The sequence below is a fragment of the Colias philodice genome, chromosome 29 (assembly GCF_061535455.1).
Source record: "Colias philodice isolate Cphi_HAF_F1 chromosome 29, ilColPhil1 Martin Lab GWU primary, whole genome shotgun sequence".
Lineage (NCBI taxonomy): Eukaryota > Metazoa > Arthropoda > Insecta > Lepidoptera > Pieridae > Colias > Colias philodice.
This window is the reverse complement of record NC_143114.1, coordinates 3771034-3798170: the sequence shown is the minus strand read 5'-3', so window position 1 is coordinate 3798170 and position 27137 is coordinate 3771034. Positions and strand designations below refer to the sequence as shown.

Below are 27137 nucleotides of genomic sequence, written 5' to 3'. Positions count from 1 at the left end.
AGATTACATTCCTGATTCAGACGAAAGCTGTTCTGATCAGAGGCGGCTCGTCCTAAGGAGCGCTGGTGCAGTAAACTCCCATAAATAATTATAATAATGTTATACCTGCTCATTCATTTAATAATTAATATCACTAATTAAAATCTATCGTAAAAACTCCAATACTAATATCAATAAAATAAGTACTTTTCAAATAAAATATGTACATCATAACATAAACATGTTCATTTCATAAGTAACGCGCGAAACGGAGCTTACGGAGCGCTCTCGATTACGCTCCTATGAAACAAGATTCAGTACTTTGCCTAAATACGAAATCCAATAAGAGTGACAGAGAAATTTCTTCACAGTCCTGCGCGTGAAACAAAAGATTTACTATGGAAAAATAGCCATTTTTGGAGCGCTGCAAGAAGTTATTGTGGGTTATCCATAAGAGATAGACATATACCATCACGGACTTTTCTGTAGACCTTTTCAATGTGTACTATACTTAGTACATTATTTTGATAAAACTCGTAGGGTTCATGCTTTTTTTTCGATGTGGGTAGGCGGAATAGTATAGACGTTTAATAATTTTATAGTGACCTTCTAAATTGTTTTTAATATAATTGGAGCGTTTTTTTATAGTAATAATATATATATCTATTTTAATATTAAAATAGATATATATATTATTATTTTTTATTTTTTAATAACTTTATGCAGTTTTGAGCAAAAATACATCCACTGTCAACAGGGCATTCTAAGGCAACCACTGAAAATCAGTGTATTGCACTGAGTGGCAGGCCTTTTGTGGCATGCATAGATTTCAGTTAGATTTAAGTTTCTTTGTTTTATTTTATTTGTATTTTTTTTATGTATCCACAATAAACATATTTCATTTCATTTCATTTTTACGTACATGTGCTAAATATACCTGCACCAACCAGTAACTATTTTCCCATAAAATAAATCATTTCCCACCAATTCTTACAATCAAGTTAACCTCTAAGATGGAGTCGATAACTAAGAAGATGGCAGAAATGACCGAAATGTTTATTGTCAAGGTGGATGAGTTCCAGCGTGATTTAAAAAACAGCAATCCCGCAACAAGGATTCCACCTGAGAAGATCGCGTCGGATTTTCATGTTTTTAGAACCTTTGTCATGTCATCTTTGTCATGCCTCCAGACACAAGTCAATCTTTTGAACCAGCTTTATGACCACCAAGAAATGCGGAGTAGCCGCAAGATGCTCTTAATTCATGGTGTTACAGAGACAAAAGATGAAAATCCTAGTGTATGTGTCTCTAAAATAATAGCGAACCACCTTAATGTAACTAGGCAGTACCTTAATGTAAGGAATCATTGGAACATACTTTTACAGTGGAGCCATAACTGGACAGAGATATTTCACCATTGTACAAAACGATACGCTAAGTCTTTTAGAACTAATTCCAGACGATGAAATGTCGATAATTTTACAACAAGCACCTGCACATAATACAAATGTTGTAGTGATTTTCTAACGAAATAATTTTAATAGCTTAATAGCCAATAATAGTGGAACCCCTTGGCCTACTAGATTCCCGAATCTCATGCCTTGTGATTTCTTCCAATGGGAATTTGTCACAGGCCAAAGTTACAGAATAATCGACGTCGTATAATTGCTTTAGGTCGGCAAAATAGGGCCACTGATGTCTTAAGTATTAAGTTGCTTTCGCAGGCCAACAGTGGCTGTGATCGGTATGTCATTTTTTTATTTCTCGTTTTATTTTAAAAAGATTATTATTCTCATATTACTCATTAGGTAAAGTACTTCCTATATCAGTTTTTTTTTTATCTGTAATAGTTGATGCGCAAAACTTTGTCAATAGAGAGTTTATTATATAAAATTGTCATATAGTGCGCCATATTTCAAAAATTAAATGATCTCAACAAGTCCTTGCAGGGAAAAAACACACATATACTGCAACTCGCAGTTAAAATCACGAGTTTCAGAAGAAGTTTCTGATTGAAGAGAAAATTGGAAGAACGTCTCGTAAATACTGACTGTTTTCCCTGCATTAAGAGGTATTTTACAAGAAAAATCATTAGAAATCCTATGCTCTTTAAAAACGAGATCGTGGTCAACCGTTTCCCTATAATGGGCAAAAAAAAGTAACTAACGGCTCACGACATAACTTGGAGGTCGTAAATGTGTTAATCTCAATGCAGGAAATTGTGCCAAAAATTAACAAGTCAGTTAAATCTGTATTTCATATGTTATTCTTCTTTCATTGTTTGTTGAGTTCCAGTTAAGTGAGATTGAAAAATTTGCGAATAAATTTTCGAGAAATCGAAATAACTGTTTTCGGGTTGTTGATGATATAACACAAGTCCCAGAAACAAAAGCAACTAACCACACGATTGACGATAAATGACATTCTTTTGACCCAACTTAAAGTAAAATACAAGAAGTAGAAACACTATCTTTAACAGTCATCATAAAGGTCGTTGCGCTAGGGCAAACAAATTAAAGTTTAAATTCAAGCAGTCAATTGGGCATTATTTTGTAGAAGATACAATATTCTCCCAAAAGCCAGAATTATAAAGACAGTAATAAAAAAAAGACCGAGACAGGCTTTAAAGTAGTCACAATAATTATTGTATGTGACCAAGGCTCAACAAATGTAGGAGCCATCAGTTTATTGAGGAATTTCTGCAATTTGGATCGGGAAAAAAAATATTTCATGAAAGGAGGAGAAAAAATAATATAATATGACATACCTCACTTATTGAAATCCCTCACAATTTTTTTTTGATACACGGTGTGTGCGCGAGGGCAATGACCTCTACGATGTTAAAATGTACTGCGTGCAATATAAATGAAGTGCTAGTTTTTATGCACAATAAAATTAAAGTGATGGATAAATAGAGGGTTGGTGCAGATATGCCGTACTTACAGGGCATTTCAAGCCTACGGACGCGAGCAACCCTTACAGATAAAACTGCAGAATAAGAAGACCATGATAAATATTGTGCAATTCTGTTTGATGAAATTGCGCTAAAAAAAGCGTTTAACTTACAATGAATATGAACATAAAGTGGAAGGTTTTGTTGACCATGGCCCTGGAGAGGGCATTGAAGGCCGTTGCTATTCAACTCAACGGATTACAACTGGTTTGATGCACATTTATACTTTGTTAACTATATTTATTAGCCTACCCTGTGACTTAATTAATAATGGCGGAATAATCTAAAGAATTCAAATAACTTGAAACATCGCGGTTCAATCAGAGGTTGGTTGACAACATAGAAATCTAAATAACAAGACACTAGAAGTCGTAAGCGTGCGTGACCTTGTCGCCACTCAGGTGATTTGCACATCACCAGTGCATTCGTCACTGTTCAGTTGCTCTGGAGACGTATGAGTGTATACATGGTGTGTTTCAGCAATTCCCATTGCGGAAATTCTTCCACAAGTTGTAATTATACTTATAAAGGAATAATATTTCATCGGAAAATATATTTTTTTAGAAATAATGCCGTTTTTCCTTAAAATTATAGAATATTTACAAGTATTACGAGTGTCACCATAGTAATCGAAATAACAATGAATGACACAGTCGACCATTCTTATTATCACGTTTGTTCGTATTGGAGCAAAAAGTCTCATATACTTAGGGATGTTATTCTAAAATAAACCGTAAATTCGTGCGTTAGGATACATATTCAAAAGCTTAATTTAATAGATAAGTTAGTTTTCACTAAAATCAAGCTGTCCAATAAAAGTTTACTTGTGTGTACTGTTTAGCTTTCGGTTTGAATGTGTTGATTTTGGCGACAGCGGTTTTCATACGAATTATGACATTAGAGCACTTCTATGTGTCTTGTTATTTAGATTTCTATGGTTGACAAGTTTTGAAAACTTTATTGCGACATTGAAAGCAAGTAGAAGAATTACAACTGCGGATCGGGAAAATAAAAGAGTTGTTTACTGATTTTGAAAAATGTCAAATTAGAATAGAAGTTTTGTGTTCTGTTCTTGATACACAAATACAGGAAAGAGACGCTACAAAGGGGAAATTCTATTCATGTTTAGCCAGTGCTCTAGACTTTAATTAAATTACATGCTGATAAACATTATTCGTCACGTGAAGAGAGTTTCTCAAAAAAATTATGATTTAAATATTAAATTACCCGTCATTAAACTTTTGGTAGTAATTACTTCATTTGGCTAGAATACGGCGACACCTCACGAGACAAGCGACGGAACGACTCACGTGAAATTTATTTACCTTATTAATAAATTGCACTTAAAAGTAAAAAACCTAAGTCTTATTTCAATATCCATTCTTGTACATAATTCGCATACTAGAAGTAGCCAATTCGGCATTATTATGTAGATTGTAGAAGGTACAATATCCTCCCAAAAGTTAGTTAGCATTATAAAAACAGTAATAAAACAATAACCGAAACAGGCTTTAAAGTAGTCACAATTGTATGTGACCAAGGCCCTATAAATGTAGAAGCCATTAATTTATTGAAGAATTTCCGCAATTTGAATCGGGAAAAAAATATTTCATGGCAGAGGGAGAAAAGAATAATATATAATATATGACATTCCTCACTTATTCAAATCCATGCGAAACATTTTTTATCAAGCTGGGTTAATTAAAATTAATGAAAAATTTGGCCAATGTAGTCATATAAAAAAAGCTGAGGAGAGAAATAGAAGTTTTTTTTTTAATTTAAATAAATTAACTCCATTGGTCGTGAACCCAAATTTCAAAATAAAAATGAAAGTGAAGTATGCAGCTTCCCCTTTAAGTAATACGATGGCAGCAGTTCTTAAAATGCATGGGGTCGTGAACCCAAAGGACATTGCCAGTGTTCGGACCAAGTGCTGCCCAGGAATGAATGTAATTGCAATGGGATCCTAAGGGTAGACGTCAAAATAATCGTACATGCTTTGAAAAATATGTGTCCTCGACCGTTTTCAGCTTATTTAAAGATAAGTTCGGGTCATAACAATTTGAAACCAATTTTGTTTAAAGGACAATTAATGTACAGTAAAACAAGCCATAATAGTTATGTTTAGAATTAGACTAGAGCAGATAATAGTCCGGGATACATCGCCCATTTTTGCAAGTGATTACTATCAAGCTAATTTTTCGTGAGTAGCTTTATTTTGATGAGATGCCCAATAATTTCATGTACGAAACTCTCGATTGTGGTAGCTACCAGAGGAAACAAGGATAGAATATTTTGATTTGATGGTTCTCAAATATTAATTACTAACTGAATGTTTTTTTTTGTTCAATCTCAAGATAATTATCTAAATTATTCGAAAAAATATTTGTCCTACAAAATCTATGGTTTGATCAAAGAGTCCCCCTTTCCAATGTGTATCGATAACGAAGTCATCATAAATGATTAGTAACCAGCTGATTTTTTTATTTTCACTTATTTAATACTTATATAATTCAACAGACATATTGTCCTACAAATTGCGTAATAAATATTTGAGAACCGTCAAATCAAAATTTTTTATCCTTGTTACCTCTGTAAGCTACCACAATCGAGAGTTTCGTTCATGAAATTATTGGGCATCTCATCAAAATAAAGCTACTCACGAAAAATTAGCTTGATAGTAATCACTTGCAAAAATGGGCGATGTATCCCGGACTATAATTTTTGAAACAAAAAAAAATCGCAGTCGGATGAAACCCATTAGAAAAGGAGGGGAATATGATAAAAATGTAAGGAAAAATAAATTACGGTCAATCCGAGTTCGGGAAGCGGGAGGGGGGAGCTTTTAAGAGAAAAAAATGGTTTCTCTCGATTTCCGACAAAACTACAAGTCCTATAGAAAAAAGTTCAATGGCAAAGTTGTAGGTAATTAAAAGTTCTACAACTTTTGTATTCACAATTTTTTCACATAACCTCAAAATTTAGGTGAAAAATTCAAAAAACCAAGTTTTTGGTCTTTTATTTTTATCTACTTCAAAATTTATTTTTTTTCTACGAAATTTGGTGGAAACTTACTTTATTATGTCCCAAATACACTGTAATTTATTTGATTGAAAATATTTATTTTTTCGCCTTATTTTGAATTAATACCAAAAAAACAACCTAATTTTCAATCGAAAAGTCACCCGTCAAAATATCAGCCTTTTTCAAAAACTTGGGGTGCCTTTTATTCATTGAAATCTCTACTTTCATATGGTGTAAAAAAATAAACACCACCATAGTAAATGTTCTCAGGAAATGCATACAAACAGTGTGAAAATTAGCTTTTACTAAATCAGGCACACTTCTCGAACTACCTGAAATGTTTTTATCGACATCATTTTGCTTTTGAATATGCTGTAAAATATTAAACTTAGAACAGATAATTATTTTTCTTTTGAAATATTACCGAAAAGCCGATACAAGAGAAGATATAGAGTTCAAGAAGTGTGCCTGATTTAGTAAAAGCTCATTATTAACACTGTTTGTATGCATTTCCTGAGAACATTTACTATAGTAGTGTTTATTTTTTTTACACCATATGAAAGTAGAGATTTCAATGAATAAAAGGCACCCCAAGTTTTTGAAAAAAGCTGATATTTTGACGGGTGACTTTTCGATTGAAAATTAGGTTGTTTTTTTGGTATTAATTCAAAATAAGGCGAAAAAATAAATATTTTCAATCAAATAAATTACAGTGTATTTGGGACATAATAAAGTAAGTTTCCACCAAATTTCGTAGAAAAAAAATAAATATTGAAGTAGATAAAAATAAAAGACCAAAAACTTGGTTTTTTGAATTTTTCACCTAAATTTTGAGGTTATTTGAAAAAATCGTGAATACAAAAGTTGTAGAACTTTTAATTACCTACAACTTTGCCATAGAACTTTTTTCTATAGGACTTGTAGTTTTGTCGGAAATCAGGAGAAACCATTTTTTTCTCTTAAAAGCTCCCCCCTCCCACTTCCCGAACTCGGATTGACCGTAATTTATTTTTCCTTTTATTTTCATCATATTCCCCTCCTTTTCTAATGGGTTTCATCCGACTGCGATTTTTTTTATCTTTTCATTATTTTTAAAGGCTTCTACCCCAGTCTAAATATAACTATACAGAAAAAAATATTAGCAAACTATAGTCACTAATTTCACGTCCATACAAAATAAAAGTGTCCTATTGCGTAATGAAAATTAACATATCATAAAATAATCAATACTAGGCAATTTTTGCAATAATAAATACTGTTAAGTAAAAACCGGTGACTTAATTTATTGTTTTTATTCATGTAATCGTTAATTTATTACGTCTATAATTATTAAATTACTGTTTACAATAAAATCCCAAACATCATTCCTGTGAATAACTCCAGGTAGATAACGGTGTTTTAAACGCTCCCGAAAAAGAATTCTACCATATCGCAATTAAATTGTATGCTAGCAACACTGTTACATCACATCACGTGACTTTGAGAACGCCATGTTGTCCCTTCATTTAGTTTTGGTTGAAAAAGTACGCGCACAGAAAAAAATGCTCAAAATATTCCTGTGAAAAACTAGTGAGTGAGATAAATTCTAAAGTGGATTACACGAATCTGGATACACAGTCTGAAATAGTATGTTTTGGTGCTCATCCAACACAAGACATTGTTTTCAAGGTAAGATATTTGTTGTTTTGACGATGCATTTTAGAGGTTATAATCCATATTTTTCTTTCCTGTGGATAACGTTACACGACTTAGGGCCCGTTCATACTGCTCATTGTTACTCACAGGAATTTATAGATTTGTGAGTAACACTTAGTAAAACGAATCAGTTTGTATAGTAACTGTGCGTGCAATCAATAACGAGTGGTTCACTCCGAGCGAAAACCTCATTTCATCTTCCGAACCGCTTGGTTTTTACCCGACTGCCACAGAAAGAGGGTTATGTTTTTCGAGAGTATGTATGTATGTATGTATATAAGTATGTATGTATGTTTGTATGTGGACAAAAAATTCTTTTTCACGTGCTACAGCACAAACTGCTTGACCGATTTTGACATGTGAGGTGTCATTAGATTTGTCTGAGCTGGCTGCGCGAGTGACACTAGCTACATTAAAATTTCAAGAAATGAAAATGGCGGATTTTAGACGCAAAATACAATTTTCAAATTACCACAGTCGGGTTTTTGTTTTTAAATACTTCAGCTTGTGTTCGTATTTTAATCGACTGAAAAAAGGGGTAGGTTCTCAATTCATGGGTCGGTTTTTGTTTATTTGTTTTTGTACGTTTATATATTTGCATGAAATATACTGGCATGAAAACTGGGCGAGATTTCTGGAATAATCAATTATAATTATTTTTATATTTTATGGAATGGACTTTTTGGGCATATTTGTGCATAAATTGAAACTAATTGACTTTACATACTTACTTTAGATGGCGCCAATGTCGAATGCTGAGAGACAAAGAAAATACCGTGAAAAATTAAAACAAGATGCAGAAAAATACGAGGAGAAAAAGAAGAAGCATAGAGAATACATGAAAGCTGCTAGAAAATAGGGAATGCAATCCCGATCCCGCGGGATCCCGATCTCGCGAGATCTCGTGTAATTTTTCGGGATCAATCCCGACGCATTATATGACGAGATCCCGTTCGAGATTGACGGGATTGGGCGGCAGTGGTCAGCGACGCAACACACAACCACTCGGGGCGCAAGCGGCTTCTAAAAGTCCTTTTGCACGTATATCCACGTCCACGGGCTTAGACAAATTAGAATCTACCATTAAAAAAGAAATGGATTTGTTTGAGTGTGGAGAAACAAGGGGGCGATTTTTGCAGTTTGCATACAGGGTGTAATCGTTAAGTGTGCACAGGCGATTATTCCATAACTATTATAGATATCAAAAAACTTTAAACTGATATTGAAAGTACTAATATACCTAATGAGTAAAATGACAATAAGAACTTTTTTAAAGTAAAACGAGAAATATCCAAAAATGTTACATGAAACGCTCCCATACATTTGATTTCCCATACATGTTGTATTCAAAGCAAATGTTCGAAATGGTATCCTCGATATGGAATACCATTGTATTCCACATCGAGCTCTATTTACAGTTTCTGAATGAACTTTCATTAAAATTAGCGAAGTAATTAAAGCACAAAATCAAATAAAAAAGCAAAACCTTTCATATTAAATGTATGAAATATGTAGTCATATTTTATACTAAATATATGGGAGCGTTTCAAGTGACATTTTTGGATATTTCTCGTTTTATTTATAAAAAGTTAATAATGTCATTTTACTCGTTAGGTAAAGGGCTTTCGATATCAGTTTAAAGTTTTTTGAAATCTGCAATAGTTACGGAATAATCGCCTGTGCACACTTAACGATTACACCCTGTATAATTGCTTCGCCAGTGGCGAATCGCCACGCTGTTGCCAACCAGCGTTGAGTCGGAGAGGGCATTCTCAGCAGCGGGGTACATTGCAACGGACATTAGATGCCGTTTAGCAGATGAAACTATTAATACCCTTTGTTTTTTAAGGAGTCATTTAACATTTTCAAAATCACTTTTTTTCCTAATTTCCTTGAAATAAGCTTATTGTTTTGATTACCTAATTTATCTTCGTTAATTTCTTTACAACCTGATTATTATTTAGTTGGTAATATTAAAAGAATAAAGGTTTTTATTTTCTTTCGAGTAATATGTTATTTGAGTTAACCTTACAAATCACAAACAAGCAGTTATTAGCTTTTTCAGTCATCTGAACTCAACATTTTTTTTTAATTAGACGGGATCCCGAAAATTCCGGGATCCCGCGGGATTGATATTTCTAATCCCGCGGGATCCCGAATTTGCAATCTCGAGTCGGGATTGCATTCCCTACTAGAAAACCAATCGCAGAACTGTCTGAAAAAGAAAAGGAAAAAAAGCGACGAGAATGGAGACTTGCCAAAAAAAAACAAAAAGAAGGTGGTGTAACAAAACCAAAAAACAACAAGTGTTGTGCATTAAATGCACGATTATGTGTAAAATTGAAGAAGCGAATAACAGATCAAAAGAAATTTATAGATAATATATTTATCTTGTCTTGTCTAAGTGTATGCTTTTGATTTTTCTTGTCTATTAATAGAACTTGTTAAAAATACATTTATTGATGTTAGCAGTTGTGTCAGTCTAACAATAAATAAAAATATAATAATGTACTATTTGTTGTTTCAATGTGAAAGCATCCTAATATTCCTGTGAGTAACATTTTCTCATCAGGTGAGTAACGTTACTACCCGGACTTCATGTGAGTTGCGGTCGATTATTCTGACCTCTACCCCCTAGCATTAATATACATAAAGAAAAAATATTAAAAAAAAATCCCCCCTGGAAAACATATAAAAAAAATCACGAATGTGTACCATATGTCGATGGCCCGTGGAGGTGGTAAACGGCAGATTGAAACGGGATTTCAAGTTATTTCGCCAGGAATACTGCAACATATCCTTGCCTCACTTTTTTTCCGATCTTAAAATCGCCGCTGAGCTCACTAATGCATTTCATGTGGATTTATTAGATAATCCTCATTGCCGTGATTTCATCAATGTAGTTAGAGAGGGGATGGACTCTAATAATGATTTGGCTGATTACGTCGATTCCAAAAGGCTAAACCGAAACAGAGTCGCTTTTGATAACATTAATGTTGTTCAGAACAATGTATTTCCAGTTCTCACCGCTGAGGAATTGACTTTATTCGCAGTTGGTAGATACCAAATAAAACTCGCTCCGAGTTACTATAGCGAGCATATACGAAATGTAGAAACATTTGTTATACAACAATGTCAACCAATACAAGAACAAGTTCATGTTTCATCTAGTATATCATCATATAAATGATTTGTTTCCGGATGCGACATTTTTTGCGTGGAATTATTCAGAACCTGGCCATGGCAAAGGTGCCCCTGATAGCGTAGGTGGCGCATTAAAAAGAACAGCTGATAAGGCAGTGGCTGAAGGCAAGGACATCGTAAATTTGAAATCTCTCCAAGAAATTTTGTTGGCTAGATGTTCTTCAATAAAACTATTCGAAGTTACCACTGCTAATATCGCGAAGATATAAGACTTAGTCAAACAGTCAACAATCATTGCTGCACTTCGTGGAACCCAAAAAATTCGTCAATTTGTCTTCAGTAAATGTCTTGAAATTTAGAAGTCTTTCATGTTGTGAATGCGCAGAAAAGTGTATGTAATATATTATAATACGTGTATGTGTGTATGTATATATATTATAGTATATTATTATGTCTATATTTTACATTATACTATTAATATTGTATTTATTTTCTTTTCTTCAATTAAAAATATATTATGACGAATAATTGCTCTCGGGGCTCACTGAAAATCGGTGCTGTGACGTTTTTTTTTTTACGTCACAGATGTTCACCGAGTGATTTCCCCTTTTAATGGCATCATGCTTCACAGACTACACACTTCAATGTGTATTTTTAAGTATTGTAGTAGTATTGTAGCATATAAGTATTGTATAAATTGTTTTTCATTATGTACGTGTGAGGCTATGTGTCATTAAATAAACGTTTTTTTCTTTTCTTTCTTTCTTTCTTTCTTTCTAAACATTTTCACATGGGATATTACAAATCTTCAAAACTTTGCATCGAAAAACCATCACAGCCAACCACATCCTTTGAATTAAAATCACGAAACAAATCTAATGATGATGGACATTCGTCAAATGATGTTATTTGTACGCACAGTAATATCACTTACAATATTGGTGATAACGTACTTATCAAATGGGACGAAAATGTTTACACAGGGGAAATAATATCAGTTTCTGAGGAAGGCGCTTTAGGAAGTGTATGAAAAGAGGAACTAAATCTTGGAAGTGGCCTAAAATCAAAGATGAACAGTTTATATGCCTGGCATGACATTCTGAGGAAGATTGAGCCTCCAAAATTAATCAGTAGGGGATGTTATTTTATAAAAGACTTAAACTAGTCTAAAAGATCTGATTAAGATTTAATTGTAATTTTAAGACTGAATCGTTTAAGATTACAAATTTTAAAAGTAGGTTACCTACTAAATTAGAAGTTAATTTTTGTTTTGTTGAGTTAATACTAAACGTTCATTTTATGTATGAGACTAAAGTTTAAAATAAGAAGTTTTTCTGTTATAAAAAATGCTGTTAGAAGAATCTTTAAGTTAGCAAAGGTTTTGTTATTAAATTAAGTGCTTATAACAAATAAAAATAAGTTTAAATTAGAGTTATGCCAAAGTGCTGCAATAATTTTGTGATTCGCTGAAATTACTCATTGATCTTACTTATTGTTTAAGAACAAAATTTCATTCAATAATTAAAGATTATACTTAAAAAAAAAACATTTTATTTGAAAAGCTTCTTGACTTGTCTGTAATAATAATAATCATTCCCTCACCTTGATTGTCATTCCCTCACTTTGATTTTTTTTAATGTCCTCATAACTTTTATAAAACGCGATAATGTTTGGGACCACTACATAATTAAATTCAAGTAACATTAGTACTATCAAATTCACATACAAGAAATATCAAATAATTTAAATATTTTTTGGAATTTTAAGATTTCGCCATTTCGTGAAAATTTCGCCATTACGAGAAAATTACCCGGGTACGGATAAAAACCCAATTAGCACAATATGGAAATATACCTATTCAATATAAAATGGCGAAAAAATCGGTGTACGATAAAATTGCCTTGGGGGAAATTCTATCGGATGCTGAATGTCGTACGATTAATGATAACGGGCGTCTTCACCCACCTTCCCATGAAGTATACCGAAAATTTTCGAATTTGATGGCGGACAAAGGGTCAGTTATCACACCCAAACATGTCCATACCATCATCAACAACAACCGTGCTGGGTTTCGAGATACAATCATGCGAATTTTCGGCATTCGCGGGCGAGAAAGAAGCACCTCCGTGAATGATGCCAATTACAGTGTCGAAAAGTGTACAGACCAGTCCACCGTTACGCTAACCAGTTTGACATCTGTGAAGCTAAGCCTAGTGATTTCACAGGAGAAATGGAAAAGCATAAAACCCCAAAAGAAATTATACGGTAAGCGCATGTATTGGAAGTTACGAGAAGGGTGGGCAGACGTGGTTGCTGAAGCTTTGTGGGTGCAGCATCATTAAGACTGCGTATTTACGTTAAAAATCAAAATATATACCTGAGTACAACGTCCAAATTTTTTTTAACTATAGAAGGGTACTGCCGCGAATGCCACGCAAAGATATGTTGCACATTATTGAAAGAGCCATCGAAAGGAGTCGATGTTATACTCCAATGCAGCATTGACGGCATTAGGCCCGAATCCCATTCCGGAAAGAAAAGAAGGCAGTTGAGAGGAGCTCGTCGCCTCAAAATTGCAGACAACTTCATCGATGGCCTTTAAGTAATACGATGGCAGCAGTTCTTAAAATGATGGCATGGAGTCGTGAACCCAAATTTCAAAATTAAAATGAAAGTGAAGTATGCAGCTTCCTCTTAAAAAAAATAAAAGCATGTGTATTGACTCAAAGAGCTGCAACAAAACTTTACGGTATCCCAAGGAGCACAATTAAAAATAAATTAAGAGAAAAACACACAAAAGATATGGGGGTAGACCGCCAACTTTAACTGAAGTTGAAGAGAATGCAATCATATGACATGCATTAGCGTTAGTTGACCTAGGGATCCCTGTCGGTATGCGAGATTATGATTATGATATTTATTTATTTATTTAATTTATTTATTTAATTTAAAGACATTTTACCTGGATGGGAATGGGGAAAACTGTTTCTAGAACGTCACCCTAGCATTAAAAGTCAAAGTTGCACACAACATTAGCCGCAAAAGGGCCCAAGTCAATAAAAAAATAATAGAGGAATACTTCAATAACTTACAACAGGAAATCAGGGATGTTCCACCAGAAAACATATTTAACTTCGATGAAACTGGATTTCATGATAATCCCAAGAAAGCAAAAATTCGGTTTGATGAAATTGCGCTAAAAAGCGTTTAACTTACAATGAATATGAACATAAAGTGGAAGGTTTTGTTGACCATGGCCCTGGAGAGGGCATTGAAGGCCGTTGCTATTCAACTCAACGGATTGCAACTGGTTTGGTGCACATTTATACTTTGTTAACTATATTTATTGGCCTACCCTGTGACTTAATTAATAATGGCGGAATAATCTAAAGAATTCAAATAACTTGTAAAACATCGCGGTTCAATCAGAGGTCGGTTGACAAGTTTTGAAAACTATATTGCGACATTGAAAGCAAATAGAAGAATTACAACTGCGGATCGGGAAAATAGAGTTGTTTACTGATTTTGAAAAATGTCAAACTAGATAAGAAGTTTTGTGTTCTGTTCTTGATACACAAATACAGAAAAGAGACGCTACAGATGGTAAATTCTATTCATGTTTAGCCTTAGCCAGACTTTCATTAAATTTCTTCAAAAAATGATGATTTAAATGTTAAATTACCTGTCTTTAAACTACCTACTTTTGGTAATAATTACTTCATGTGGCTAGAGCGAGAACGAGAAGTGACGGAACGACTCACGTGCAATTTATTTACCTTATTAATAAATTGCACTTAAAAGTAAAAACCTAAGTCTTATTTCAATATCCATTCTTTTACATTATTCGCATACAAGAAGTGGCCAATTCGGCATTATTTTGTAGAAGGTACCCTCCCAAAAGTTAGCCAGCATTATAAAAACAGTAATAAAACAATAACCGAGACAGGCTTTTAAGTAAGCTCCAAAGCCCTACAAATGTAGGAGACATCAATTTATTAAAGAATTTCTGCAATTTGAATCGGGAAAAAAATATTTCATGGCAGAGGGAGAAAAGAATAATATAATATATGACATACCTCACTTATTCAAATCCATCGGAAACATTTTTTATCAAGCTGGGTTAATTAAATTTAATGAAAAATTTGGCCAATGTAGTCATATAAAAAAAGCTGAGGAGAGAAATAGAAGTTTTTTTTTTTTAATTTAAATAAATTAACTCCATTGGTCGTGAAACCGAATTTCAAAATTAAAATGAAAGTGAAGTATACAGCACCCGCTTTAAGACAGCAGTTCTTAAAATGATGGCATGGAGTAGTGAACCCAAATTTCAAAATTAAAATGAAAGTGAAGTATGCAGCTTCCTCTTTAAATAATACGATAGCAGCAGTTCTTAAAATGATGGCATGGAGTCGTGAACCCAAATTTCAAAATTAAAATGAAAGTGAAGTATGCAGCTTCCTCTTTAAATAATACGATAGCAGCAGTTCTTAAAATGATGGCATGGAGTCGTGAACCCAAATTTCAAAATTAAAATGAAAGTGAAGTATGCAGCTTCCTCTTTAAATAATACGATAGCAGCAGTTCTTAAAATGATGGCATGGAGTCGTGAACCCAAATTTCAAAATTAAAATGAAAGTGAAGTATACAGCACACGCTTTAAGTAATACGATGGCAACAGTTGAGGAGCTTCTGTTCAAAAGGAGATAAATCCACTTTACATTTTTATTTTTTTTATTGTTCTCTATGTTCGAATACACCAACTTGTGCACACATTTTGCTTCAAAAAGCTATATTTCCAATACAAAAACGACGTTCAAATTTCAAGTTTCAATCAAAGGGAGATAATTCCGAACGATATTTTTAGAAATAAATGTTTTGAACAAAAAGAGATATATTTCATATAAAATGTCGACTAGACCAAAATTATCGGTACAAAAGGAGATATTTTCGTTTCGTTTCGACTACGATTATTTTAAAATCGATTTGTTATGTCAAAGACGGTTAAAAGAGCTTGTATCCAGAGCTACAAAATGTATGATTAAAAACAGTTTATTTTTTTCTATTTCGTCATTCGTCAGTCACTTCACATGTCAATTTCTCCTGTGATTTCTGCCAAACGCGTTGACTATTCTGTATTTTTTTAGAAAAAGATTATAAAATAGACAATTACATCCGTTCAGCGTGTGTTTTTTGTAAAATGGACACTGTAGGCCAGTTGAATTCTGGTCCGAGAAAGAAACAACGAAAAGATCGGTCTACTTATAAAAATAAGACGTAAGTACTTTCTTTACCATGAGGCCACTGAGCACTGTTCATGTTCTAGTACAAAGGATCACAGTATGGTCTTCAACTTTGATAATTTTCTGTTTTAGGTACACAGATAAGGATCCTCTTGGAATTAATTTTAAGCAGCCATGTCAACACAAGACCTCCAGTAAATTCAAATGTTCTTCGGTAACACTTCGGAATGTTATAAAAAACCGAAAGTTGTTTTTTTAAATATAACTATAACCTTTACTCAGCTAATTATCAGAAATATTGCTTTTCTGAAAATTCTCTTATGGTGGATTTATCTCCTTTTGAACAGAAGCTCCTCAGTTCTTAAAATGATGGCATGACAACGCAGAAGCAATTTGTGAAACTGCATTTGTTGTAGAACAATTAAACAAATTATTTTATTGTACCGTAGAACGGTATGAATAGAAACGTAGAGGTGAATGGAAACAAAATCAAAGAAATTATTCCAAGGGTTATCTTGAGCGTTTTAGAAGAAAAACTACCATAAACTGTATTTTTTTACTAACTGTAGTAGTTTTTTTCCTTAACTGGCAACACTGAATTGCAGTGAAGTTAGTCACAGACTGAAAAAAATCATTTCTAGTCATCGTAGTCGACCAGTGCCTAAAACTTTAGTCATAAGCTTTGTGTTTATTCGATACAAAAACGGTTCTGTGTAAATACGCCTGGATAGTATTGTTCCACAGTTATTCTGGATTCATTCAAATGAGAAGGTTACAAAAATATTGTTTGTTTGACTCATATGATTTGTTAAACTGCTGACTTGATTGTTATGAAACTAGGTATTTATTGCCTCTGCCTGCCGAGGAAGGTTTTTTATTAGACCACTCATAATTTCTATCGGGGAAATTTCCTTGGTAAAAACCTGTTAGGTATCTACTGATTATGCAACTACCTACTTATCAAACACATTTTATTCCAGGTGTATTCCAACATGCCACGTGTTTGATCCCACCGGTAAAAGATATAAAAAGTAGAGTCAGTCATTACTGAAGCCGTCGAGGCATACAGGACTAGCAATGAATCCTTTTAGGCTATAGCTGAAAAGTACAAGATAGTTTGTCTGTTCTGTATAGAAACTGTACAAGAACGTTAAAAAAACAAGGAGGACAAACTGTTTCATCGGATGATAACCTTCATCGAAAGATATTAAAAAGGGATTCGGAAGAATTTTCCGAAAAGACAAATCATGCTTCCTGGAATTATTATTTAAAAGTAATGCAAACCAAAGTTTAAAAATGCAATAACATTCAAAGAATCTAAGAATGAAATCGTTGAATGAAAGGTTTCGAATATCTTTAAGATCTTTTGAAATCTTTTGAATAAAACTGGGTTTCAATATTTAAATTTAAGACGATGAAAGCAGGACTCAATTAAAAATTTGTTTGGCAACATTGGACAGCACAGCGTAACAAATAAAAATCCGACAAGCTCACATTTTACCGCGGCGTTAAAATTCTATATAAGTGGTTTACCAGGTCCACATAGCCGCGGTTCCAATTGTGAAGGCGATTCGAATGAACTTGTTAAATCATTTAATCGTTTAAATTGTTTAAATCGAAAATAAGACAAATCTAGAGGAAATTGAAATTGGATATTATTCTAATGACACTTCTGACCCTGTGTTGTCACTTCTCGAAGATCCTACAATAGAGGAATACGAATTGGATGTGTACTCATTTGAAGACCAACCAGTTGTCTATGTCAGTGGTTATTAAGCTGCAAAATTATTAAATAAAAGTACTTGTATTAACTGCAAACAGTTTTTGTCCATAGAAGATCCTAAGGATGACAACTTAATAATTATGTATCCTTTAGAGCAGTGATGCACAGACCGCAACCCGCGGGCCGCGTGCGGCCCGCCGGTCGAATATTGGTGGCCAACCGACAGCATAATTCATAAATAATACTCTCGTACATTCGAAAAATATTGAATTCTATTCCAGAATAAAACTGAATATTTCTGGCGGAAAAGCAAAGAGATGTACCGGAACTTAAAAATCCTGATTGGTTATGTGATTTTGCTTTTTAGTTGACATAACAAATTATTTGAATGTCTCGAACACACGGCTTCAAGGCAAAAATAAACTGATATCCCAGCACTACGCTCATGTATCATCCTTTCAATGCAAGCTGACACTTTTCAGATCGCAATTGAATTCTGGAAATAACAACCATTTTCAGAATTATAAGAAAATGGCTGAAAAATTCAACAAAACTGCGATTAATTCCTGTTATGTAGAAAAGCTGGATATTTCGATTCAATCTTTTCATGACAGATTTTCGGAGTTTAAAAAAGTGAAACCTCTGTTGAACATATTCAGCAATACTTTCACGATTTCAGTTGAAAATGCGTCAGAGTCAATGCAGTTAGAAATTATCGACATTCAAAACGACCAAGATTTACGCAACAAATTCAACGAAGGAGACTTGCTGAACTTTTACCGCTGCATTGATAAAAATATGTACAAAGAGTTGCGCATAAACGCTCTGAAATGTGCCAGCTTATTTGGTTCTACCTATATATGTGAACAAACCTTTTCGATATTAAATAGTAATAAAACAAAAAATCGAAACCGCCTTGCAAACGAAAGTTTGGAAGCAGTTTTACGTGTTGCTACAAGTAAATTTAAGCCAAATATAAAAAAGATTGTAAGCACTATGCGCAGTGCCACGCTTAAAATTAATAAATTCTTTTTCAATTTTAATACATTATGATTTTTTTTTTATTGTCTTTAATTACCTATACTTCTGGCGGCCCGCTATCAGTTCATAATATGCCCGAGCGGCCCCTAGTCTTAATAAGTCTGTGCATCCCTGCTTTAGAGAGTGGTGGCAAAATAAAAGAACATTGACATATCCGTCAAAAAAATTATGCAAATGTGTAATAAATGATGCAAAAAAATTACGAAGCCACACTTTCTAATAGGATACACAAATTAAATATTGGACAAGAATGCTGTTTACAGTTAAACATTAACTGTGTTTTTACATGATTCCGTTGTCAAAAACACTACACTGAAGTAATGGAAAATTTAATATGAGCCTCAGTAGTCTTTTTATAAGAAAGAGTTGCAAAATAATAAATTATCGGTATAAATTGACTGAAAGGGAATTAGTAGCTAAAAAAAAAGTAATGCAACAGCAAAGAATGGAACAATAACTAGATGTATTGCAGGCCAGTTAGTATAGTCATACTGTTTGGTCGTCTGAATATTTTACCTAGAAAATTTACCTCTTCGGGTTGAATTTAGGTTTCTTTACCGAGATATTATTTTATGGCTCCAGCGATACCTTCAAAAAATTAAAGAATATCGAAGGTATATTTATTACTAAGATGAAACCTGGATCAAATAAGGTAATTAAAATTTTCTTTACATTAAATTGATTGTTATTTTTCACTATCTTGAAGGAACAGTGTTATCGGGCCAGGCCTTGCTAGATGGTTTAGCTGGCTTAAAATTGTCTTCAGGTAAGGGCAAATTAACAATTATCGGCAGAAATAACAATTATAGGCGGGGAAGAAGGATCCATAGCAGACAGATTATTAATATTTGAAGACAAAAAAAAAGAAGATTATCATCAAGAGATGAATGCCGACTCCTTTGAGAATTGGTCTTGCCAAAACTAAAACTTAAAGTCTGTAGTAGTGATGGATAATGCTCCCAACCACTCCAGGAAACTAGAATTGCTGCCTACAAAACCAGCTGTGTGCGCATAACTGTGCTGAAATATGGAGTAACTGCGTGTCTCATACAATTAAAGAAGAGGACAAAATGTATGATTTCGATATAATTCATGTCACCGAAAGCGACAGTGATGATTTTTATCTGATGAATAATTAAACAAATTACATGTGTTGTGTTGTTTTTTTTCTTCATTACCTACCTATAATTGTTCGACCTTCGGCCATTAAAAAAGATCCTGTAGTGACAAAAGGCCTGACACCTGAAACTGCTAAAAACCGACAAATATGGAAAAAGAGTGCCAAATAAATGGGACTAAGGCAAGAAAGATGATTACATCTACAATTACAAGATTGAGCAGGACAGTTTCGCTGACCAAAGTTTTTTGTATACACCACTATTTTTTAATCAGTACAAAAAAATTTACAGGGCTTTAAGTATCTTTAACCAATCATATTTGTGTAAGAAATAATTAAAAACACTAACAAACAGAAATGTCCCAATATTGTCCACATAAATATGTAAAAATTGTTAAACATATAATTTAATCAATGACCTACACTAGGTTGGTTTTTTTCGCCGCGTTTGTTTACGTTTTTCCCGGCACGATGTGGTGTCAATTCACATCGCGGGATTATGTGCTTATGCTTCGTGCGTATTTTTTGAGTGGGGAAATCTCAAGTGCAGCAGTACGTATGTACAGAGAAGAGTACCCGAACGCTCGACCGACGAATGTACGAACCGTGGTAAATGCTAACCAGCGTTTACTTGACTACGGTTCGTTTCACGCACCGTCCCACAGTACAGGACGAGGAAGACCGGCGTGGTCACAAAACGTTTACGACGATGTACTAGTATATTTTGAAGAAGATCCTCGACGGAGTACGAAAGACGCTGCGCGACGGTTTAATATCAGCCAGTCCTGTGCCTGGAATATTGTCAAGAAGGCTGGATTACATCCATATCACTTTAGAAAATCACAGGAATTAACCGCCGTTGATCATGGACCGAGAATTTCATTTTGCAACTGGATATTAAATAATACCGAAGCAAACATGTTATTTTCCGACGAATGTTTATTTACGCGTGTTGGCCTATTTAACCAACATAACGAACATTCATGGTGGTCGATTCGGATCGGTCGATTGGAATATAGTCAACAAGGCTGGATTACATCCGTATCACTTTAGGAAATCACAGGAATTAACCGCCGTTGATCATGGACCGAGAATTTCATTTTGCAACTGGATATTAAATAATACCAAAGCAAACGTGTTATTTTCCGACGAATGTTTATTTACGCGTGTTGGCCTATTTAACCAACATAACGAACATTGGTGGTCGATTCGAAACCCGATGTTAACAAGGGAGCATTCTTTCCAACACCGATTTAGTGTGAATGTTTGGGCAGGAATACTGAATGATAACATCGTTGGCCCTTACTTCATAGAAGGGCGTCTAAATGGAGAAAATTATTTAAATTTACTTCAGACTATGATCTCATCAATGTTGGAGGATATCCCGATAGCAACTTTATGAGGCCTCTGGTTACAACAAGACGGCGCGCCACCACACTACCATAGCGCGGTTCGTGAATTTCTCACAGCGGAGTTTGAAAGACATTGGATCGGTCGAGGCGGGCCTGTAGCTTGGCCTCCTCGCTCATCTGACCTCACACCCTTTCACTTCTTTTTGTGGAGTGAAATTAAGAGACGTGTATACAAAAGTGAGCCGGATAGTGTTCAACAATTAAAACAGCGCATATTGGACGCTTTTGACGAAGTGAAAAGACCAAAAAAACGTACTTCTCTCTTTTAAAAACAATTTAATTAAACGTGCCCGTCTGTGTATTGACAATGGTGGTGGACATTTTGAAGGACAAAATACTTGTAAGGTATGTTGACGTTCTTTGTCGGGGCACCAATGATGAGTGCCCCGACAAAGAACATCAACATGTTATTATAATAATGTATACTACATGAAAATCTAATTTATTGAGAGATTAAATTGAAGAATATAATATTTTAATATGACGACACCTAACCTTGGAGCGATGCCGTCGTTGGAAGTTTTCGCCATCACTGTTTCTTCACACATACCCGATTTTTGGGCGGACCAACCGCGGGTATGGTTTTATCAAGTGAAAGCAGATTTGACCTCATCATATTCACGCCGAAGGATGTTATAGTGCAAATTACAGACTTTTTCAAAAAGCCGCCGGCCACAAATAATTTAAAAAAAACTGAAAAATAAACTTTTAACCTTATTTGAAGACTCGAAACACCGACAAATTGAAAAATTAATCGAACAGATGTAGTTGGGAGACCAAAAACCCTGCCAGCTATTACATCGAATGCGTTACCTCGCAAGGGATAAAATATCGAGTTTTGTGGCAAGGTCATCTGCCAGCTACAATTAAGGCCGTGCTAGTGGTTACAGAAACGAAAAAAGGGTGTCGCATTACCGTACATAAACAAAATGTAGTTTTGGCTGAAAAAAAGAACAAGACCTTGTCGCTCCGGAACACGCCGTCAACGTGACAATATCGATATGCGTAAATGCTGTGGGTATTGATAAACCACCCGTGATTATTGACGTGACAACGTCTTATATTTCGATAAAGCCGGCTGCACGCACGAAAAAACATGACTCATGCGGCGTTACCTCGCTCTGAGGCGTTCCATGTAAGGCTTGAAGTGCAAGCGAGAGCGCGGAACGAGCGACAAAGAAGCACAATCGGACGTTGTCACGTTCAACTATCGTCAGTAAACCGACTTTACAGACAATAATTTTTTTTTTAAAGGGGTTAGGCAAAGATCAGAGTTATCGTTAAATTTGCCACCAGAAACAAAGGTAAGCCGGGCACCCAAAGGCAGCATGACCAGTAGCTTATTCGTAGAGTTCATTCAACATTTGGCACAACATAAAGTACCCGGAAAATGTCTGTTTATCTTTGAATGAATGAATGAATGAATGAATGAATGAAAGCTTTATTGTACACACCAAAATAATGAAATAACATTAAGTAAGTAAAATATCTTTGATGGCGCAAAGTTTCATTTATCGTATGAGGCTCTGGAAGAAGCAGATAAAAATAATATAGTACTATACTGCGTACCTTCAAACAAACAAATTTGAATCTTAGTGAAACATTTATCAAAGATAACCGACTCTTAGACTCGATTTTGCCCCAACTTAAACGGACAGATTTCAAACTTTGTAAAATTATCAAGGATCACTGTGTGTGATTTTTTCTGCTAACAATATTAATTATTTGTAAATTCGGAAGAGATCAACAAGTTCATTTGTTGGCTGCTGCGACAATTTTAGAGCCTGGATTTAAAAAAAATCCTACTAAGGATGTAGCCTGTTTTAAGACAATAAATAAAAAAAAATACTTCAATAGAAGACATAAAATCAAAGCATTTTCAACTTTCCACAATTGTTAAGAAGACAGAGCAATGGAAAAGACTAATTATTTCATTTCAATAAGTACCTAGAGATGTGTGAGTTAACCGTTGTCTGTGTATTTAAGAGCCAAATAAACTTTGTTTTATTAAGGGCCGATTTTTCAATGCTTGGATAAAACTTATCCGTCCAATAAAGTATTACACGATAATATTAAAATGTCACGTAAACTGTCAAATACGGGCAATTAGAATACGTTTTTAAAATGGTCGTTTTATACATTATTCGACGAATAAGTTTTATCCAAGCATTGAAAAATCGGCCCTTATTGTTTTATTCATCAAAGACAGTTGTCCACCTGAACTATGATCCTATACTTTACGGGCAAGAACAAAAGATCTCTATTTATGACCACATTCGCTCCATACGCCGCATGTACATGAGTATCGTTGGAACATCAATAGGCCTAAAAAGAACACATTCCCTCATCTTAGGAATCATTTCGTGAATTACTAGCAGATTCTTAGCAATTTCTCTATTCGTAAGATTGCCATTTTCTCCGCCATTTTAACGACCTTTCAAACAAAAAATAAAGAGCGTGTGTGCCGAGCGTGTGTCAGAATTGAAACTTCTTTGGCAAGTGTTGAAATATTGAGTTTATCTACAAAATGATATTTTCGAAGGGAAAATGTAGCAAAACAACTTGGAGCTCGGAAGAAATTATTTTATTTAAAATTGGAAGAGGTATATGGACGTAATCGTTATTAGGTGTTTGTACTCGATATATGTACGCATTTCATGCGGTGCGATTCTTTGACATCCGAGATAGCATCAGCCGGTGCAACTATCACGGAGGTTGATGAAGTGACTCAACTACTGCTTACTTTTCTACCTTCATACAACGGTGTAATAATCCAATCCATGTAAGGCCATCGCAACTTTATCGGAAGACAAAATCACATTAATTTATTTCTTTTACTTGTTAAACACTTTTTTAATTATTAGGACAAGACCGCGATTCATGGAAGCGCCTTGAAGAGGCCTTTGCCCAGCATTAGGACACGACAGGCTAATACAATAAAATACAATATAAAAACATGCTTAACTTTCAACTGAAAAGTTGAAAACCTTTTTCACCCCATTTTACGATATCCATAATAATAGGTTATAGTAATTAATCTACTGGTTAAAAAATTAAAATATCGGTTACGAAATATTTGAATAATATTTAGATTTTATACATTATCCTAATTATAAATTTAAAAAAGCTTCATCTTTCTTTATCGTATTTCTCTCAATAATAAAAAAGACGGGTTGCACTGGGGGAGTGCCGGCAGAAGTGAAAACTTGATTATGAACGTTGAGCATGTTTGATATTTTGGAATGGTATCCGTCTTACGCTTTTTCGATCAGGTCACGTGTCCTGACGCGAGTTTAAGATTTTATACCCATTAAAGAAAAAGTGCTCAACGCCGCTAAAGAAGTTTTCACTTCAAAAAAAAACTATATTTAGAGCAAGACTATCCCACACTCACCTCTGCCTTCTCCTGCGTCTCTTCCTTCTCTAACTCTTTCTCTTCTATCTCTCCTCCCGTGTTCTCTCCGTTCTCTTCTCTATTCTTGAACTTGACGAGAACGACATCGTTTTCCAACGGCACATCGGACAGATCTGTCTGTGTGCCCTTGTCTTTTTTGTCGACGCCATTTTCCAAATCGGGACCTTCTTTTGACGACTACAAAGATAATTTATTTTAGCGAACACTCAATATTTTGGGAATTGTAATTTGAATCTCTACAAATGTAAAAATGAATTCCTATATCCGTTGGTCGTGACAATCTAAAATTCTTTTTTTGATGTGTGGGTTTGAAAATCGCGCGAAGACATAACAATGTCCGTCGGGTCAGATAGTAAATATTATAAAAACAACAATTTAAATAATCGTAATCTATAAAATTTCGCGGGTTAGAGCAAATACATATTTCTATATCCCATGTGCTATTCTGGCATAAAAGCCTCACTGCAAAATATCCTCCAAATAAGTTTAACGGTTTTCGCGTGAAAGAGGAACAAACATACATACATCCTCACAGACTTTCACTTTATAATATATATAAGATAGATAATTAACATCTCACCTCCATATCCTGTTCTCTAATCTGTTCAGTCTTCTCTTCGTAGCTGACTTGGTCAGGGCCGAATGGAGTAAAATCAGGTATGTCCTACAAAAACAACGTAATCTTATTCAAAATTTCTTCATAATAAAGTATATATAGCGGCAAATTTATTTAGTCCGAAGTTTAGTATGTGCAGAAGTCAACAATTCAAAGAGTTACTCTTTTAGATACTCTGTTACATCATTATCATATTATTAGCCCTTCAAACTTTAAATTAAAACTTAAACAAAACTAGTGAATTGTGTGTTTCTGTTACTATAAAATACAGTTCCATCAGGAACTAACAATACAATAATAGTATAAATTATACTTGTGAATGAAGTTTCACTTCTGACACGTTTACTCGGCACACACGTTCATTTTTATAGTATCATTGCTCACCTCTTTACCCCTCTGCATCACCCACTGTCTATACCCCCTGGCCGCACCCCTCATCTTGCCCAGATAATCTGGTGCCGCCCGACTAGAAGCCCACGCGGCTACACCACCCGGCATTCCACCAACCGCAGGCTCGTCGTAATACGTGAGAACGAACTCCATACCCGGCTGCGGAGTTAAACGGTGCATTAACATCAAACGAACATAGAGCTAGAGCAGAGAATATGAGAATATAATATATTCTCTGCTCTAGCTCTATGATTGTTTGCCGATTGAAAGCCGATCTGAGTTTGGCTTTAGAAAGAGATACTAAGTAGAAACACTTACTTTTGACATGCAAAAATAACCCATCCACTTCCAAAAATACCAACTAATGTAGCTTATTATAAACGACAGCTAAATTTGTATAATTTGGGGATTTATGTAGGAAGTAGCAAACGCTCAATTTTTAACTTATGGCTTGAGCATGAAAGCGGAAAGGGTACGCAAGAAGTTCCTGCTTAAAGATGAAAGCTGAAAGGAAGCTGAAAGGATCCTGCTTGCGAAAGTACATTTTAAATAACATAAAATCTCCAGTAACGGAACTCATTTTATGGGCTGATTCTTGTGGAAGGCAAAATCGTAGCATTAAGTTAGTACTTATGTTGATACATACCATGCAACAACATTCATCATCACAATCGATTACATTGCAATTTCTTTTATCGAGGCATAGCTTCCTACCAAATGATGCGAATTTTGGTGTTATAGAATCACGGTTTAAAACGCAACAAAGGCTTTACACACTAGAAGATTATGCAGAAAGTATAAAGAAGTCAAAAAAGAATAATAAGTTTGAGGTTCCGAGAATGATATCGTCCGATATTCCGTCTGTTAAGCCATTAGAACAGTCTATAACAAATAGGTAAGTCGACAGTGCTCAAAACAAAGTAAATTAGCTGAAACTGCATGAAATCGTGATGGAAAAACCATTTCCCCATATTTTAAAAGTAAAAAATGAAATTGCACAAGAAGCTGCGCAGATAGTAAGTCTTGAGAAGGCAGGTAAAGGCCGTAAGCCTATGCTAAAAAATATTTAATTGCCCGAGTGCTGGCCAAAAGGAAAGTCTCTACGTTCAACGTTCATCCGTGTTCAAATAATACAAGGCAAAGTTGTAACATTACACCATTCGATTGTATCCCCAATGTGGAGCAAAGCAATACTTTGGAAAAATAACTACGTAGTTTAATAGTAAATTGGTCCTTGGGACTCCAAAATCAACTGAACTGAAATCAAACCGATAGGAAACGACGAGTTGTAATCCGATAGTGGTATCGAAAACGGACTGTTTCCCACATGTGACTGCGACATTATTATACACACTTTTCAACTAAAATTAATATTGCAACATGGATTT

General features: G+C 34.5%; 1 protein-coding gene across 1 annotated transcript in view; it reads right to left on the bottom strand.

Moving 5' to 3' along the window:
• Positions 1–27137, bottom strand: part of LOC149475881 (stAR-related lipid transfer protein 7, mitochondrial-like) — a 51384-nt gene that overhangs the window by 4382 nt on the left and 19865 nt on the right. The window contains exons 7-9 of the mRNA XM_089712877.1: positions 25744–25908; positions 25324–25407; positions 24723–24920 (exon numbers count right to left, since the gene is read on the bottom strand). Of these exons, the coding sequence (XP_089569003.1) occupies positions 24723–24920; positions 25324–25407; positions 25744–25908 (447 nt within the window). The remainder of the gene's footprint in view (positions 1–24722; positions 24921–25323; positions 25408–25743; positions 25909–27137) is intronic.